Below are 15,300 nucleotides of genomic sequence, written 5' to 3'. Positions count from 1 at the left end.
TAGCCTTTGAAAGTTGTACTTTCACAGCAAAAAAGAGCACATTTTCACATTGCTTTTTTTCTTATTGTGTCTGTTTGTGTGTATTACAACCGGGTAATCAGTGTTGCTGTCCCAGCAGCTCAAATCTAGTTTATTCTCAAAAACATGGTTTATTGCTGTAATGTTCAGGATCGTCAGCAGATTTGTTTTTGAGGATTTTGATAAACTTTAAGTGGAAAAGTAGATTCTGTTTTTCCACTTTGACCCAGGAGGCGTTGTTCAGCGCAGTTCACCCTGCAGTAGCCGCTCCTCTCCTGCAGGGTGAACCATTGTTTTTCCAGGCTCAGGGCACGTAAATCCCACTTGGATCCAATTAAGGAGACGTGATTAACTTTAAAACTTTCATTTATCACAAAGCCCGTTGATGAAGCAATATGTTTGAGGGCACTAGTCAAGTAGTGATGCAAGGACGGATTGACGGTGGGCGGAGTCTCAAGTGCGCACCTGATCCATCCCACTCACAACTGCAGTCGTTTTCTCTCAGAGATACAAGTGCTTTTCCCCTCCTTCGAATATGGCGCTAATAAGGATGTGACACGGGTTAACATTGAACTGTTTTTCAATATAAAATGACGTTGCGCTTGCTGCATGGGGGTACTATTACTGCCACAGTGGAAGGAACGTGTTTGTACTGGCCGATTCCGCCGAGATGAGGTTCGACCGCTGAATTGGATCAGAACCGAACCGTTCGGAATGAAGGAGAAAGGAAACTTTTGCGGGCATTTGGTTCGGGCGACTACTGCCGACTAGCCAGCTCAGTGCCGCGCGACGACTCAGCTGCTGTTGCTGGCGGACGAGTTCATTCTGTGTTCTGAGGTAAGTTTCGTTTGTTTGGCCTGTTTCTTTGAGCAAGTGGGGTCTCATCAAAAAGTCTGTTCACGTCACACCTCACGACCCTTTTTTTTCTTTTTCTTTTTTACCTCAAAGGTCCTTGATTTGAACTTGGGCTGCTACTTGGGGATAGTAGACTAGTGGCTAGCTGACGAAAGAGTTTGGCTAGTTTAGCCGTGAACTCTCAGATTTCTGTGTGTGGTTGGCGTGGTTTCAGCTAAATGTTAGTCAACGTTCATTTAAAAAAAAGAAAAAAAGAAAAAAAGGAAAAGGACTTATTTTGAAACAAAAAATGTCTTGAATTAATTTGGTCAAAGATATGTGTCTGCCAGAAGTTAAGTGGCTTACTGTTGGCGGCAGATACTCGTAATTAATAACTCAGTAAGGTATGTAGAGTGTTTTCACAGTGCGTCATCAAAACCGGAAGTCGCCATCTTGGAGGGACTCCTACTGCAACTAGACTGTGTATGGAGCAACACGGCCAGATTATCGTCGCGCAAAATAGTTAATTATTGCCGTGTTTTGGCTGCAATAACTGGCCTGACCGAGAAACACATCTGAAATATTTAGAATACCAAAAGTGATCACAAATTAGGGGGGAGGAACTGTCCGACGAATGAAGACGTTGTGGCTGGGACAAAATCTGTGATTTTATTGACACAAATATGACTGTTAATAAGTTCAACATAACTGAAAAAGTGATTGTATGTCAGTGGAGATTTTCCCTTTACTTCACATAAAAAACACTCACTGATGATTTTCCGTCCATATAACTCTTTATCAAGGCCTTGATAAGCTTTGGCTCCTTGATAACGATCACAAATAATTATAATCAGGTGTGTTAGATTGTAGAGAAATCTAAAACGTGCAGGACCGTAGATCAACAGAAGCAGGGTTGGTGACCGCTGAGTTAGAGCATTGCTTACATTGGCTTTTATTACACATATGCCATCGATTAGCTGATTCTATGTCTCCCTCGCCCAGCTGCACACTATATAGTTATAGGCATCCAAACCTTTATAACACTAAAGACGTTTTTATTCTGGTGAAATGAAGTCCAGCTCAACTCAAAATTATATTTCCTTTTTTTTTTTTTTTTTTTTTTTAATGTCAATACTACATAGCCCTAATTTACAGGAGTATATATTATTCACTGTGGTAGATGTGGGCTTCGACAGTAAAATTGCTAGTAATATGTTGTGTACGTTTTCTGACCAATCCGCTGACGGTGGCGAAGCACATCTGTAGCTGTTCAGTGAGGAAACTCGTTAAATTGAAGATCAGTACGAACATTACACCAGTGTTGTATCAAGCTCCAGTTGTTTTGTTATTGTGCGAGGAAAGAGGTTAACAGGGAGTTAACACGCTGAAAAGACTCATATCGCCCCCTAGTGTTGGGGAAGAGGACACATTCCCGTCAATATTTAGATTTTCCCAGCTGCATGTAAACTTGGACCAGGAGAGGAATCCGATTAGACGAGATTTTTTTTTTAAGGCATTGATCTTCTTCTGTAGTAATGGACTCAGAGGGTCAATTAGTGCTCTCTGTGTTAACCTTGTGTTAGAGCCCTCCCTCAAACGCAGAGTGCTCAGAAGTTCTGTCAGTGCTGAAGGGCGGTGGTGGGCGTGTGGCATTTTGGAGCTCAGCAGCTGATTGGTTCAAGTTAAAGGTTCAATTCTCCCTGAAGGATGTGGGTCTGGAGGTCCAGGTCTTTATCCCGCCACCGCCGCCACCGCAGAATGAATCCTTTCAGCGAGGGCTTAGCCGTGGCCCCAGCTCGGTTCCTCATTGGCCGCCTGGAATTATTCTGTGAGGTGGAAACCCCGCTGCATTCCTATGTGATGAGCGGCTCCCTGCACACACGGCCGTACTTTTCCATCGCAGCAATTTATGGCTGTGTTGTTACCGTCGTGCTAATTATCGGGAGGCAGAGCTGCATCATCACCACGTTTGACTGAACCCGGTGGGAGCGTGTGACTGCAGGCCGGACAAGGAAGAGAACACTCTGCAACACTGAGCTCCAGCTCTCATATCGCATAAACCTCGCTGCTATGGTCAGAAACGGCACCGGTTGAATCACAGGAAGTGACACAGCCCATCAGAGAATCTTCCTGTCCGAGTCACTGGAAGGACGTGTCGGGAAGAGAAATTATTGCTCATTATTACTACACGTGATTCACCACGCTGACGGCGGATTGCATGTGCTAACTTCCTACCCAAACGGCAAGCCTGCGGCCACACAGCAGCTTTAGCGCGTGGTTAAAAATGTGTCAGCTGTCTATCTGGGCGCTAACATTAGCTGGTGGATGTTAATGTTGGCTACCATCTCGCTGACACACAGCCACATAACGTCCTCTCAAATGTAATGGAAACACCTAAACTTCATAAAACCTCAACTATCGCTAAAAGGTTTTTACGCTCTCATGAGGTGGTTTTTCAGACGTATCAATATAGAAATATATGGGAAGTGTCAGCGAAGTGTCAGCGAACGTTGCGTACGGTGTCACGTGACCACTTCACTTCAAGTGCAAATGGCACGTTATGTTTGGACGCCAACAACCATTCCTGACGGCGAACAGACGAGATTTTAGGAGAATTACGGCTTCTGCACTTCACACCATTCACTGCAAATCGCCATTGCACTTTGTGGAAATTTTAGAAACATGGCTTTTATTTTGCGAAAAACTGTAATGGAAACGTTGCTACTGACTGTTAATCCATTCATCACGTTGATGATGATGATGATGTTGTTGTTGTTGTTGTTTTTGTTGTGTGCAGGAACCGTTGCCACAAGTGTGATGTGTCCAACTCTCTTACAACATGGAGTACCCATACAGCAAAGAGGTCAATACACACACACACACACACACACACACACACACACACACACACACACACACACACACACACACACACACACACTTATACATGTTCTTGTGGGCCTATGAAAGCATTGCATGTCTGAAAGCAGATGTTGTTGGGTTTAGTTAGCAGTGACGGTGTCTTGAGGTCGTGCTAATCTGGAAAGTGTCGATGAATTAGATTTTTCTTCAAATTTTTTTAGTTTTATTTTGTGTCAACTCGTGAACAATTAACTGGTTAACCTGCCTCTGAATCTCTTCCACATGGAAAGGCCTCAGAAAAGTCTTTCTTTTGTTGTAGCTGTGCGCACAAGCTCACCTGTTGGCCAGGTTCACTCTGCCAACATCCTGCACATGTGGAGGGGTCAGGGATCAAAGCTGTTGCTGTGTGTGTGTGTGTGTGTGTGTGTGTGTGTGTGTGTGTGTGTGTGTGTGTGTGTGTGTGTGTGTGTGTGTGTGTGTGTGTGTGTGTGTGTGTGATTTTTCGGCCGTCTGCTCAACTGAGTCTGATTGGGCGGTTGGTGGTGGGGGCTGGGGCGGAGCTATCTGAGACTGCAGGATCCTCTTGTGCAGCAGCTTCTCTTGGACGCACACCACAGTTCCTCTGGCTGGGAGGCTGTGAAGCTCCAGACTAGTTTGTGTGTTTTGCATAGCGGAGCTGGTGGGAATCTCCAGAGAAGACTGACAGTAGGTGCTCGCTCGCTGTTTATGTCAGTTTGTCACTCTGCAGTGTTTAGCACGTAGACGTGTGTGTGTGTGTGCGTGTGTGCGCGCGCCTACTTGTGCGTGCGTGTAATTGTGCATCGATGGGCTGATCTATGGCCGTGACCTGACCTTTTCGCGTGATCAGTTGTGAAGCGTGTGGTAGGGTGGCAGTGCGCTCTGTCTCGCCACAGAGATCCACAGGAGTCTTTGAACAGGACTCCCTGATCCTGGAATTCCTGGAATGTCGGGGGGGATTTGACTTGTGTGCAGAACGTAGAAGCCAGGCATCTTTGGATGCGTGTGATTGGCCTGTCGGAGGACTTGGGTCAGTTGGGCTGTTGGAAGCTCGAGGCCAAAAGGGGCTGGAGACGGGTCCTGCACTCAGCTGGGCCCGGGCCCGGTCTTGCTCAGTGGCCAGCAGGGGGCAGAGTGGTCACCGCTGTCTTTCTCTTCTCTTTGTCTCATTCTCGTGTCCTATGAGAAGGATGCACTCCTGCCGCCACAGCGGCAGGGAGTCCTTGTGCGTTTTGTGCCTGAAGCCTGTGACTACTTTGTCGTGGAGACGCCAGGTGTTAGAATGGCACACGGCACCCCCTCTGGCACACTGTGGTAAAGACAACGACTGAACGGCTTTTCTGAGAAACACGTCGGAGGTCGATTCCTCACTAGAATGGCACACACACACACAATCGCACACACAGACACACACAGACACAGGCTTGTACTTGTAGCTGCTATGATGCCTCCAGCAGAGTTCTCTCCTCACATTTCCTAAATGCCTCCATGGGGAAAGTGTGTGTGTGTGTTTCTTTGGCAATACAACAAACTGTAGGCTCAGTGTGTGCGTGTGTGTGCGTTTGTGCTCAGACCCAGGTGTTGTGTGGCAGAGGCATGTCCCTTAATTTGAGCTGCTGGGACAGCAACCCTGACCAGAATGACAGGAGAGGAGGAGCTAGAGCAGATGTTGCTCCCTGACCTTACCTGACCTCCTCTTTTCACTTCCTCTTCACACGCAGCCTCAGTGATCGTTTTTTCTCTCAGCCTGGACTTGAGTATTAGGGCTGCACATACGGAAAATCCTTCCTCGAACCTGCGGCCGATCATGAACTGCTTTTGCTACGATACTGATTATGAGAGAGTCCTGGGTCTTCCTCTGGGCCTCCTCCTGGTGGGACATGCCTGGCGGTATCCGAAAGAAATGCTTGCTGGAGATCTCAGCTGGCTCCTTCTTCTCCAAGCTTCTTCGCATTCTCCAAGGCAGCGCCCTGCCATCCTGCGTAGGAAAACCATTTCAACCACTTGTATCTGAGATCTCACGACCATCGGCCAGTGTTGGAACGTAGACGGACCCGTAAATCAAGAGCTCAAGTCGAACTCCTCCGTTGGAGGCAGTATCTCCTTTGTAACCTGGAGAAAGCAGACACCCTTTCTTTGGTCTGGAGCCACATCCTCGGATTTGGAGGTGCCCGTGCTCATCCATTCAGCCTCGGCTGCGAACCGTGCACAGTGCACGTCGCGGGTCCCGAAGGGACCAACAAGACAACATCATCTGCAAAAAGCAGAGGTGAAATCCTGTGGGCCCCAAACCAGTACCCCTGCTGGCCTCCGAGCTAGAAACTCGTGAAAATCATGATGACACATCTGTGACAATGTGAACCAAGCGCCAGTGTTGTGGTCCAGTGTTGTGGTCCAGTGTTCCATGGAATCCACACTGTTCCTCCTGAATTGCGGTTCGACTATCAACCAAATTCTCCTCTCCGCCACCCTGGAAAGGTGTCTCCCAGGGAGGCTGAGGAGTGTGATCCTCTGGATTGTGAATACAAGTTTGATTTTGTTGGTAGTGTAATGACATAAAATGAGTGGTGGCTTACAGCAACTCCAGAGTGTGTGTGTGTGTGTGTGTGTGTGTGTGTGTGTGTGTGTGTGTGTGTGTGTGTGTGTGTGTGTGTGTGTGTGTGTGTGTGTGTGTGTGTGTGTGCTCGTGCTGATACGAGCCTGGCCTGAACATGTCTGGACAGGTGTGAATCATGTGTAAACTCTAAGTCCGCCCAGCAGTCACCTGTAGGTGGTGCTGCAGGACTGTGTGCTGGGTGTCCTGCAGGTCCGCACTGGGAGGCTCATGCCCGGGTCACATGACCTCACCAGCATGTGTCCGGTCCCCCAGCAGGGGGAGACATTGAGTACAGGGAAGGGTGGGGGGGATCCTGTGAGCTGGTGGGCGGGGCCTAACCTGTGAGACGATCCACGGTCACAGAGAGACACTCGCTCCAGAGAGAGAGAGAGAGAGAGAGAGAGAGAGAGAGAGGGAAAGAGAGGGAGAGGAAAATGTTTGGTTTGACAACAGGAGGACTAACAAAAACCACTCAGCATGGTAAGCTACCGCACACACACACACACACACACACACACACACACTGGGCTAGCATGTGTGGCTTTCACTCAGCTCAACAGTTATTTGTGTGTGTGTGTGTGTGTGTGTGTGTGTGTGGAGGAAGTGAGAGTCTTTTCTGCCGTTATCAAGTTACCACGTTCACTTCAATCATTTGTTCTGAGATATGTTTTCACTTGGGACAGGTGTGTGTGTGTGTGTGTGTGTGTGTGTGTGTGTGTGTGTGTGTGTGTGTGTGTGTGTGTGTGTGTGTGTGTGTGTGTGTGTGTGTGTGTGGGCAGCTGAGGGTTTTGTCGGGCAGTTGCGGCAGCGAGGAGCTGCTGGTCACTGGTGCAGCGTGCCGGTTCGGCTGCCCCCCCCCCCCCCGCACTTTTTGTCACGTGACTTGCGAACGTCCCGGCACCTGAATCAGTCCCAGGCGCCCCCCTCCCCCTATTTTTTTTTTCCGGTGGTGGTGGGGGTTGCGACCTCGTGGAGTGTGAGCGATCGGTAGGAGGAGGCGGCGGCGGTGGCAGTGGCGGCGACGGCAGGACGTGTCGGGGCTCCTCCTGACAGACGGGAGGCAGCGCTGCGCCGACTTGTCGAGGGGCTGCTGGAATGTGGAGGTAATGGACCCTTACTGATGGATGGGACCAGGAAACGGGACAGAGAGGGCGAGCCGTGAGCGCACGAGTGAGGGCCAGTAGACCGGAGGTGCGTTGGGCTCTACCACACACGCTTGACCTTTGACACGCCCTGCTCATCTTCACCCCTCCCTGTTCATCTCGTCGTCGTCGTTGTTGTTGATCTAGCCCGGGGTGTTTATTTTTGAAATCACGAGCTCGGATGTCCGTCCGTGTTTATGGAGCTCAGAATATCAGCTTGGTTAGAAGGTGGAGGTCCGGGGGGAACCTGTGAGTAGGAGTCACTCAGTTGATTTATATTCGTTTGGTCGGGTTGCCACGGTGATGGGGGAGTTTGGCTCACGTGGGCAACGTAGATGATCCCCCTTAGTTATATTAGGGCCGGGTCAACTTCACCGGCGGAGGAGAGAGGCGAGTCGGCTCGCTGCCACTTTGTTTGTCTGACTGCTTTTGTGACACACGCTCGCACCCATCCATGCGAGTGTAACCAGAAAGCCGCTGCAGGAGCCGTTTCAATCAAAGTCGATCAGATTTTATTGATATGGCGCCTTACAACAGCCAAACTGCGCACAAGGTGCTAATACATAATAAAAGCAAGACTGATAAAAACATATTTGGAACACAAAATTACCTTCGGACTCTGGACTTAATCTCCACCTCTGAAGCAACTTTTGGAGTTCGGGCCCAGTGGCCGAGATGTGGCGGCGGCAGCGGCGGCCGACACGGCTTCCGATCAACACGGTGCGCTGCAGCTCAGGGCTCCCGGCGCTGCCTCCTCGCGCTGAGCAGGTCCAGCTCAGCCAGCGCCTGTTGGTTCGCCACTGGCCCCCCTGTCGTGTGGACAACACACATCGGGTCGGGGGTCCTAGTCTCCACTTCCTGTTGGGATGTGCGTGAAACTGGATCACGCATGCACACACACACTCACACTCACACTCACACACACACTCACACACACACACACACCCGGTCCCCTGGGGGCAAATCCAATCCTGCGACCTGCTTCAGTGTGAGGTGAAACTGCTGCCACACTGGTGACTCACATAAACATGGATTATTGGAGGGATGGATGAGGCCCCTCCCACCAGAGGGCTTTTCTGCAGACCGTCCGTCAGCAGAACATCAGGGCCGGGTCGGCATGTTGCCTTAAAGGTCAAGTGTGTAAAATTTGGCTTGATTTAGGATTTTTTTTTTTTTATATTGGTAAAAGCTTAACATATTGCATAGAAATACATTAAGTGTATACTGGCAGTTCAATAAAAGTCACTTGGTTATCCTGTCTTTAGAATGGTTCTCACATATATAAGAATCTATGAATTTTTTAAGGAAGTTCCCTGGACGCTGACCTAAATACGAGACGCGCTGTCAGACGGGCTTCCTAAACTACTGGGCTTCCTAAACTACTGGGCTTCCTAAACTACTTGGCTTCCTAAACTACTGGGCTTCCTAAACTACTGGGCTTCCTTAAAAATTTTACACACTGGACCTTTAAGGCCATCACACACCAGTGTGTGTGTGTGTGTGTGTGTGTGTGTGTGTGTGTGTGTGTGTGTGTGTGTGTGTGTGTGTGTGTGTGTGTGTGTGTGTGTGTGTGTGTGTAATTAATTTGGACAATTTTCTATCAAACTTTTTGTCCAATTGGTGCCGACGCACAAGCTGTCCGTTGTGAGAAAGTGATGCAGATTTTGGATTCACCGAGATGCCACCGTTTTCACACTGTCGAGGCGAGTGTGTGCACCTGTGCGGTTGCCCGAGGTTCCACTGCGACGTTCAGAGTGAACGCGTGTCCGAGCTTAATGCGCATCCCTCACGTGGCCAGATTTCACCCGAGTGGCTCGGCAGCGACAAGCCGCGACAGGCAGGCAGAGCGAGCCGGAGCAGCTGAGTCACAGCAGGTGAAACTCCGCCCACTCCGGTCGGAGCTGTGCACCTGCAGGGCCTTTGGAGGCTCGCTGCCCTCTGCCCTCTGCCCTCCCGGGCCACGGTTCACCCTCTGTTTCATGTGGCGGACTTGAACCACTCGAGTGGAGTCCTCCAATCAGAGCACACCCCGGGATCGCCGCATTTAAAATCCACATTTAAAGCATATGGAAGTGTTTTTTTACGAAAGAGGATTAGGGCCACAAAAAGAGAAAAACATATTACAGGAAGGAGATTTTTATTGAAGGTTTTTTTTTATTTTTTTATATTTAAATAGATAAAAAAAGACGAAATTTTGTGAATAAAGTCGAAATTTTGTGAATGAAGTCGACGTTAAAAAAGGCAAAATTTTGTGAATGAAGTAGAAGTTTCTTGAATAAAGTCGACGCAAATAAAGTGGAAATTGGCGTGGAGACTGGATGGATGGTGGATTAACCCAGTTACCCGCAGTTAAATGTAAACTGCTGAAAACGGGTGTATCCCGCAAGGTTCACCCACGGTAATCGGGAAACTGGTGAAAATGGAAGTGCACCACTAGACTTGCGTGTTTCGCCTTTATTCTCGACATTTTGACTTACTTCACGTTGACATTAATTGCAAAATTTCAATTTTATTCACAAAATTCTGTCTTCGACTTTAATCTCGAAATTTCAATTTACTTCTCAAATTGGAAACTTTGAGAAAAAATGCAATTTTTTTTCTCTTCTTGTGGCCCTAATCTTCTTCCACAGTTTTTGTAGTGGCGGAATAAGTAGATGTGCGTAAAAGCACAGAGTGCGGAGAGCATTTGTGGGCTTGACTCCTGAGTGGTAGCTTACAGCGGCTCCTGATTGGACGGACCAAAACTGAACATGTTGGACCTTCAATGACAGCTGCGTTTTTTTAATTGATCGGTGTGTGTGTGTGTGTGTGTGTGTGTGTGTGTGTGTGTGTGTGTGTGTGTGTGTGTGTGTGTGTGTGTGTGTGTGTGTGTGTGTGTGTGTGTTTCCCGTTAACATAATTGTTCCACACATGTTGTTGTTGAAATAAAGTTCTATATCGAGGTTTGCTGATATGATTTAATAATCTGCCTGGTGTGCCGGTTAATCCGGGACGTCCTCTCCTTGAGGGTCCAGGTGTCCCACTGGACTCGTGGGAACCTGTCACAGGCTGTCTGAGGGGCCCTCTTGGACCTGCAGATAATTAAAATAGGATCGTGCAGCGCTGGTAATGTGACAAAACGAAGGCGCTAGCACGTGATGACGTTGGTGGATGCGTGCCATAGCCATATACAGTACTAGTACCTTGTGTATTGACAGCTAGCGAACGAAGTCAGCGCCGGCTAGCGGGAGGCGTTTCGGCAGTGGCCTGAGGCCTGCGAGTAACTGGTGCGGACGACGGGTTCGGACTGCAGGTGCAATGCGATCCGCCCACGCCACCCACTTGCTCGCTCGCTTGCCCGCCCGCCCTCAGTCTGCCACTAACTTTAGCGAACTGGCCTCGGCTGACTGGGTTAATGTAGAGGACAGCTGGTCCACTCTGTCAGTTTGAACTGTGGGGTTCAGAGGTCAAGTCTCAGCGGTGTCCATCCTCCCGTGTCAGTGGGATTGGTCAGTGAAGAGGTCGTGACCCGAGCCGGTTGGTTTAATTAGACTGACGGCGGTGTTGGTCTTCCTGTCCTGCTGTGTGGGATTCCTCCTCCTCCTCAGTCTCCACCACCTCCTCTTCCTCCTCCCCTTCCCACCTCTCCTGTTGCTCCTGCTCTTCTCCCTCATCTTCGTCTTCCTCCTCCTCCTCTCTCACTCTTCCAGCCACACAACTGCCGACATCAGTGACAGTCAGCCGATGAGTCACGACCTCCGCCTTCCAGTCATTCAGTCTAAAGCGGCGCAACCTGAGGCAGTGTCCTGCTCTCTGATTGGCTGGCCCTACTACAGGCCGTTCTCAGATCCACTGGCTCTTTCAGCGAAGATCTCTTTCTCCTGTGCATGATGTGATGATCGTGTCCTCATGGTGCTGGGGCCCTGCTGGCGGCGCCGCGTCACTGTGTGTGCATGTGGATGGACACCCCCCACCCCCCACCACCACGAGTTGCCCTCTGCCACCTGATATCTTGGCTGCTAATATTGGCGCCGGCTCGACATGTGTCTGCCAGTTGTCGTGTGTGTGTGTGTGTGTGTGTGTGTGTGTGTGTGTGTGTGTGTGTGTGTGTGTGTGTGTGTGTGTGTGTGTGTGTGTGTGTGTGTGTGTGTGTGTGTGTTGAGTCACGTCCAAACTATGTAGCTCATGCAGAAGGAGCTCATGTGCTGTCGGCTGGCTCTGATCCAGTAAGGCCAGCAGACACGTGAAGACGCCCCCCTACGTGTCGCTGGGTGTCGACGCCGGCCCGGTTCTGCTTCCATGGGCCGCCGGGTGTCTGAGAGGGCGGAAACGGGACGGACCTGAATCAAAGCCGCGGCAGCGGCAGCTCAGCCTGATATTTTTACCCGACCAGTAGATCCAGTTATGGCCCTCGGCCTGTTTGTCGGCGCCGCAGACGAGCGCCTCCCACTCACACCTCCACGCCCCTTTGGCGCTGAGCCTGAAATTTTTGAACTCGAGAGCTGGCATCGGCACCGGGGGTTGGCGGAAGGCGGGGGTTCATTTAAAATGATAATTCATTGTTCTTTTCTCAATTTCTTTTCAATATGTCGTTGCGAGCTATTTTCAAAATTACCGCCACAGCCGGTTTTCTTATCAGTTTAAACGCTGAAAGTGTCAGATATCATCTTTGCATCCAAATTTGAATCCTTATCAGTTTATCAGTGTTATCAGGGTTTATATTAGCATTGAGAGGACAGCTCAGAGAATACTGGCATTTCACCATTGTTAGTTTAACACTTTGTTGCTGCCCATTCAGTCCACACTAATAGCCAACCTGCAGCTTTAACCCCTAGACGATTGTGAAAAACTTGCTGCTTTAATGGTATTTTTTAATGAGAACTTATTGAAACAAAAACTAGATTTTTCCCATCTGGATCATCGCAGACCCTTTCATTAAATGGCTTTAAGTAATCATACAAAGATGTATTAACGGTGCACGTGGTAGCGTCTGAGCTAATGCTGGCTTTGTCCGCAGTTTGATGCGCTGGAACGACTGTGTTGCCAGATTGAGTTTGTCTTTTCCTCTACACATGAACGCCTCTTTGCCATGTATTTTAGCTGTTTTTTTTTTTTAATGGAAATCTGTCACACTCTTGAACAAAGTTAAACTGTGAGAGATTGCTGTTCACAACGAGGTTCATCAAGCAGAAATGCAGCGTTCAACTCATTGAATGTGTTCACGCACAAAACTGTCCCGGGAACTGTGCATCCTGGAAACCTATCTGTCTGCTGTCGGGTCGCTTGGCGGACCAGACTGGACCGGACCGGACCGGACCAGACCGCACCCTGCCGGATGGACATGTTCGTGTGTCTGTGATCCTGCCCCCGGTGGTTCACTGCGATGACCCCCCCGCCCCGCCCCTCCTCTCTCTGTTCACCTTGCAGGACCCTGACTCTCTGGAGCACTGCATCCACACCACGCTGTCTGCCCTCTACCCGCCCTGCCAGAGCACCTCCTCCACGCTCCGCCGCCAGGTCCTCTGCGTGGCAGAGCGCTGCTACCGCGGCGACGCCCTCCGTTGCATCTTCCACTTCTTGCTGCCTGCCAAGAGGCTGTTGGCGGAGCTGCAGCGCGATGCCCGCGTGAGTACCCGCCGCGCCGCACGCTATCACCGGCTGCTCCGTTGGCGGGGGGTCTCGCCGTCGACCAGGAAGTGATCCGTTCGCCCGAGACAGGAAGTTCAGGTGTGGTCTGTTTGGATGTGTCACATGGGCGTGCGGTAGTGGCGTTCTCTCCCGCTGACCAGCCAGAGTGTGCGAGTACTCTAGTTGGCAGCTTGCTGCCACCTGGTGGAAAAGGCAAATAAATAGCCTCTGCGTAATATTGAAGGTTAAGTGTGTAATATTTGGAGATTTTGGGAAGAAACGGCGACATCAAGTGGTTAGATTTTAGATTGCAGCGCACATTCGCTCACCTTCCCTCTCCCAAGCTTGCCAGTGAACTACGGTACTCACAAACCTTCCATCCACCTTCTTCTTCGTTGGTTTATTTGAGGACGCAGGCAGTCACCCTGAATACATAAAGTGCTGTCAGGAGGACTTGGTTGTCCACACCAGGCTTCCTTAGAAATGGGCGGTGCAAGATGGCTACAAACTAATATTAATTACATATAAATAAGAACCGTTCTAATGGTAGGAAAACAAAATTACTTTTTCTTTTTCTGTATACACTTTTATTTACGTATTTATGGGCAGTTTATTAATTTTCCAATATAAAAATTGTGAATCAGACCAAATTTTACACACTGGACCTTTTAATGCAAAGTGTTTCATTCAGCCACTGTAGTCGTTACTTCACTACTGTCATGGGAGGTCAGTGCAAAGTTTGCATGTTGCATCTCAGAGCCGCTGCGTTTTCCGATAAGAGTTGCAGTGGCCAATCGCAGCAGACCATCCTCTGTCAGCGGCGTCGTTCGATAGGCCGCACCCAGCACGAATCCACTCACCCACCTCAGAAAAGGTGACGACCGGGAGCGTCTGAAGTGCTCCGTGGGTAAAAGGAGTCCTCTCCTCTCCTCCTCAGGCGTTGCACTGCAACTGGGCGTTCACTGGCGACAGTTGGCCTCTGTGCATCCATGAGAAGGTAGCGGTCCAGCTCTGCCACCCGGACCAGCGCCACCTTCGACCCGGGGACTTCTACCTGCTGGTGTCCCCGCCTGCGGTTGCCGGCCCTCGTCTGCTCCTGTGCAGCGTCTCGCCCGGCAGCGACGGCGGCGGCTGCAGCCATGTGGAGCAGCAGGAGGTGGCGGCGGCGGCGGTAGCAGCCCCGGGCTCCCTCTTCACCATGTCCTGGCTGGACTCCGTCAACCGGGAGAGGGAGCGGCGAGGAGCGTCCCGGCTGGAGCGTTGCCTCCTCTCGCTCCACGCCGACGTCTTCAGGGTTCCCTGGGAGGACCTGGTCTACCCACAGTTAGCTGGCCGGCCCCGGCCCACCCCCCCGAGCGGGGCGGAGGGCGATGAGCCGTCAACCCGTGCGACTCGCAGACCCGGGTCCGCCTCCTCCGTGACCGGGACGGACCAGTCGCGAGCCGCCAGCGAGAGCGAGGATTCCGAGGGGGAGTACGTGGAGCTGGCGGAGCTGCCGCGCTTCTCTCCACAGCGAGGCTCCCTGACCCAGTCCATCAGCCTGCAGCGCAAGGATCGCACCGCCACATACACAGGGTTCAGCTCCAGCTTTGGGCCGCAGCCTCGCGCGCCCCCCGCCTTCCACAGGCCCTTCCCCACCCTCTCTCCACCCACTCCCGCCGAGCCCAGGGGGCGTAGCAGGACACCGGAGCAGCAAAGCGGTGAAGGCGGCGACGCCCGCGGGTGTCCAGGGTCCCGAGCTGACCGGCCGGTCCGCGGAGAGGACAAGGACGGCAGTGAGGGGGAGAAGGAGAGCCGAGTGCAGGAGGCGACGGAGAGGCCGACGGGGGAAGGGCGCGAAGGTCGTGCGTCCGTGGTTGAAGGCAAAGAGGAGGACGAGCACCAGAGGACGCACGACGACTCGCCGCTGCGGAGAGACGCGGCTGAAGTGCCGGACCAGGAGGACGCCGGCGGCAGAGGTACTGACGAGGAGGTGGAGGTAGAGGAGGAGGTCTGCGTGACAATTCTGCACCAGGGTCAAGAGGGGACGACGGAAGAGCAAAGAGGGAACAAAAGAGAGAGAAAGCAGGAGAAAGGGGGAGAGACTCCTCCTGCTGACGAGAAGGGACCCGAGTGCTCTTATTTTGAAAATAACGCGCCGCAAACACTCAGCGGGGACTCTTGTGTTGAAAAGAATTCGGAGAAGGGACACGCTAATGGCTTTTACTCTGAAAAGGAAATTCC

The 15,300-nt window shown here is 51.0% G+C and overlaps 1 protein-coding gene across 2 annotated transcripts; it reads left to right on the top strand.

The window, feature by feature from the left end:
- The first annotated feature begins 519 nt into the window (after positions 1-519).
- LOC142883027 (rho guanine nucleotide exchange factor 40-like) lies at positions 520-14,945 on the top strand. Of its 2 annotated transcripts, XM_076017607.1 has the most exons (5): positions 520-855; positions 3,650-3,715; positions 12,877-13,074; positions 14,015-14,801; positions 14,838-14,945. In XM_076017607.1, coding segments are annotated over exons 2-5 (1,011 nt in total). In that variant the 5' UTR covers positions 520-855; positions 3,650-3,691; the 3' UTR covers positions 14,840-14,945. The 2 variants fall into 2 exon arrangements, with proteins under 2 accessions (XP_075873722.1, XP_075873728.1); XM_076017613.1 differs by lacking the exons at positions 520-855; positions 3,650-3,715 and adding an exon at positions 6,669-6,808.
- The last annotated feature ends 355 nt before the right edge of the window (positions 14,946-15,300 follow it).

This window comes from Nelusetta ayraudi, unplaced genomic scaffold (genome assembly GCF_046127955.1).
Source record: "Nelusetta ayraudi isolate G7.1 ecotype Tasmania unplaced genomic scaffold, CSIRO-AGI_Nayr_v1 ptg000002l, whole genome shotgun sequence".
Classification (NCBI taxonomy): domain Eukaryota; kingdom Metazoa; phylum Chordata; class Actinopteri; order Tetraodontiformes; family Monacanthidae; genus Nelusetta; species Nelusetta ayraudi.
The sequence above is the reverse complement of the archived record's forward strand: the minus strand, read 5'-3'. Positions and strand labels throughout refer to the sequence as shown.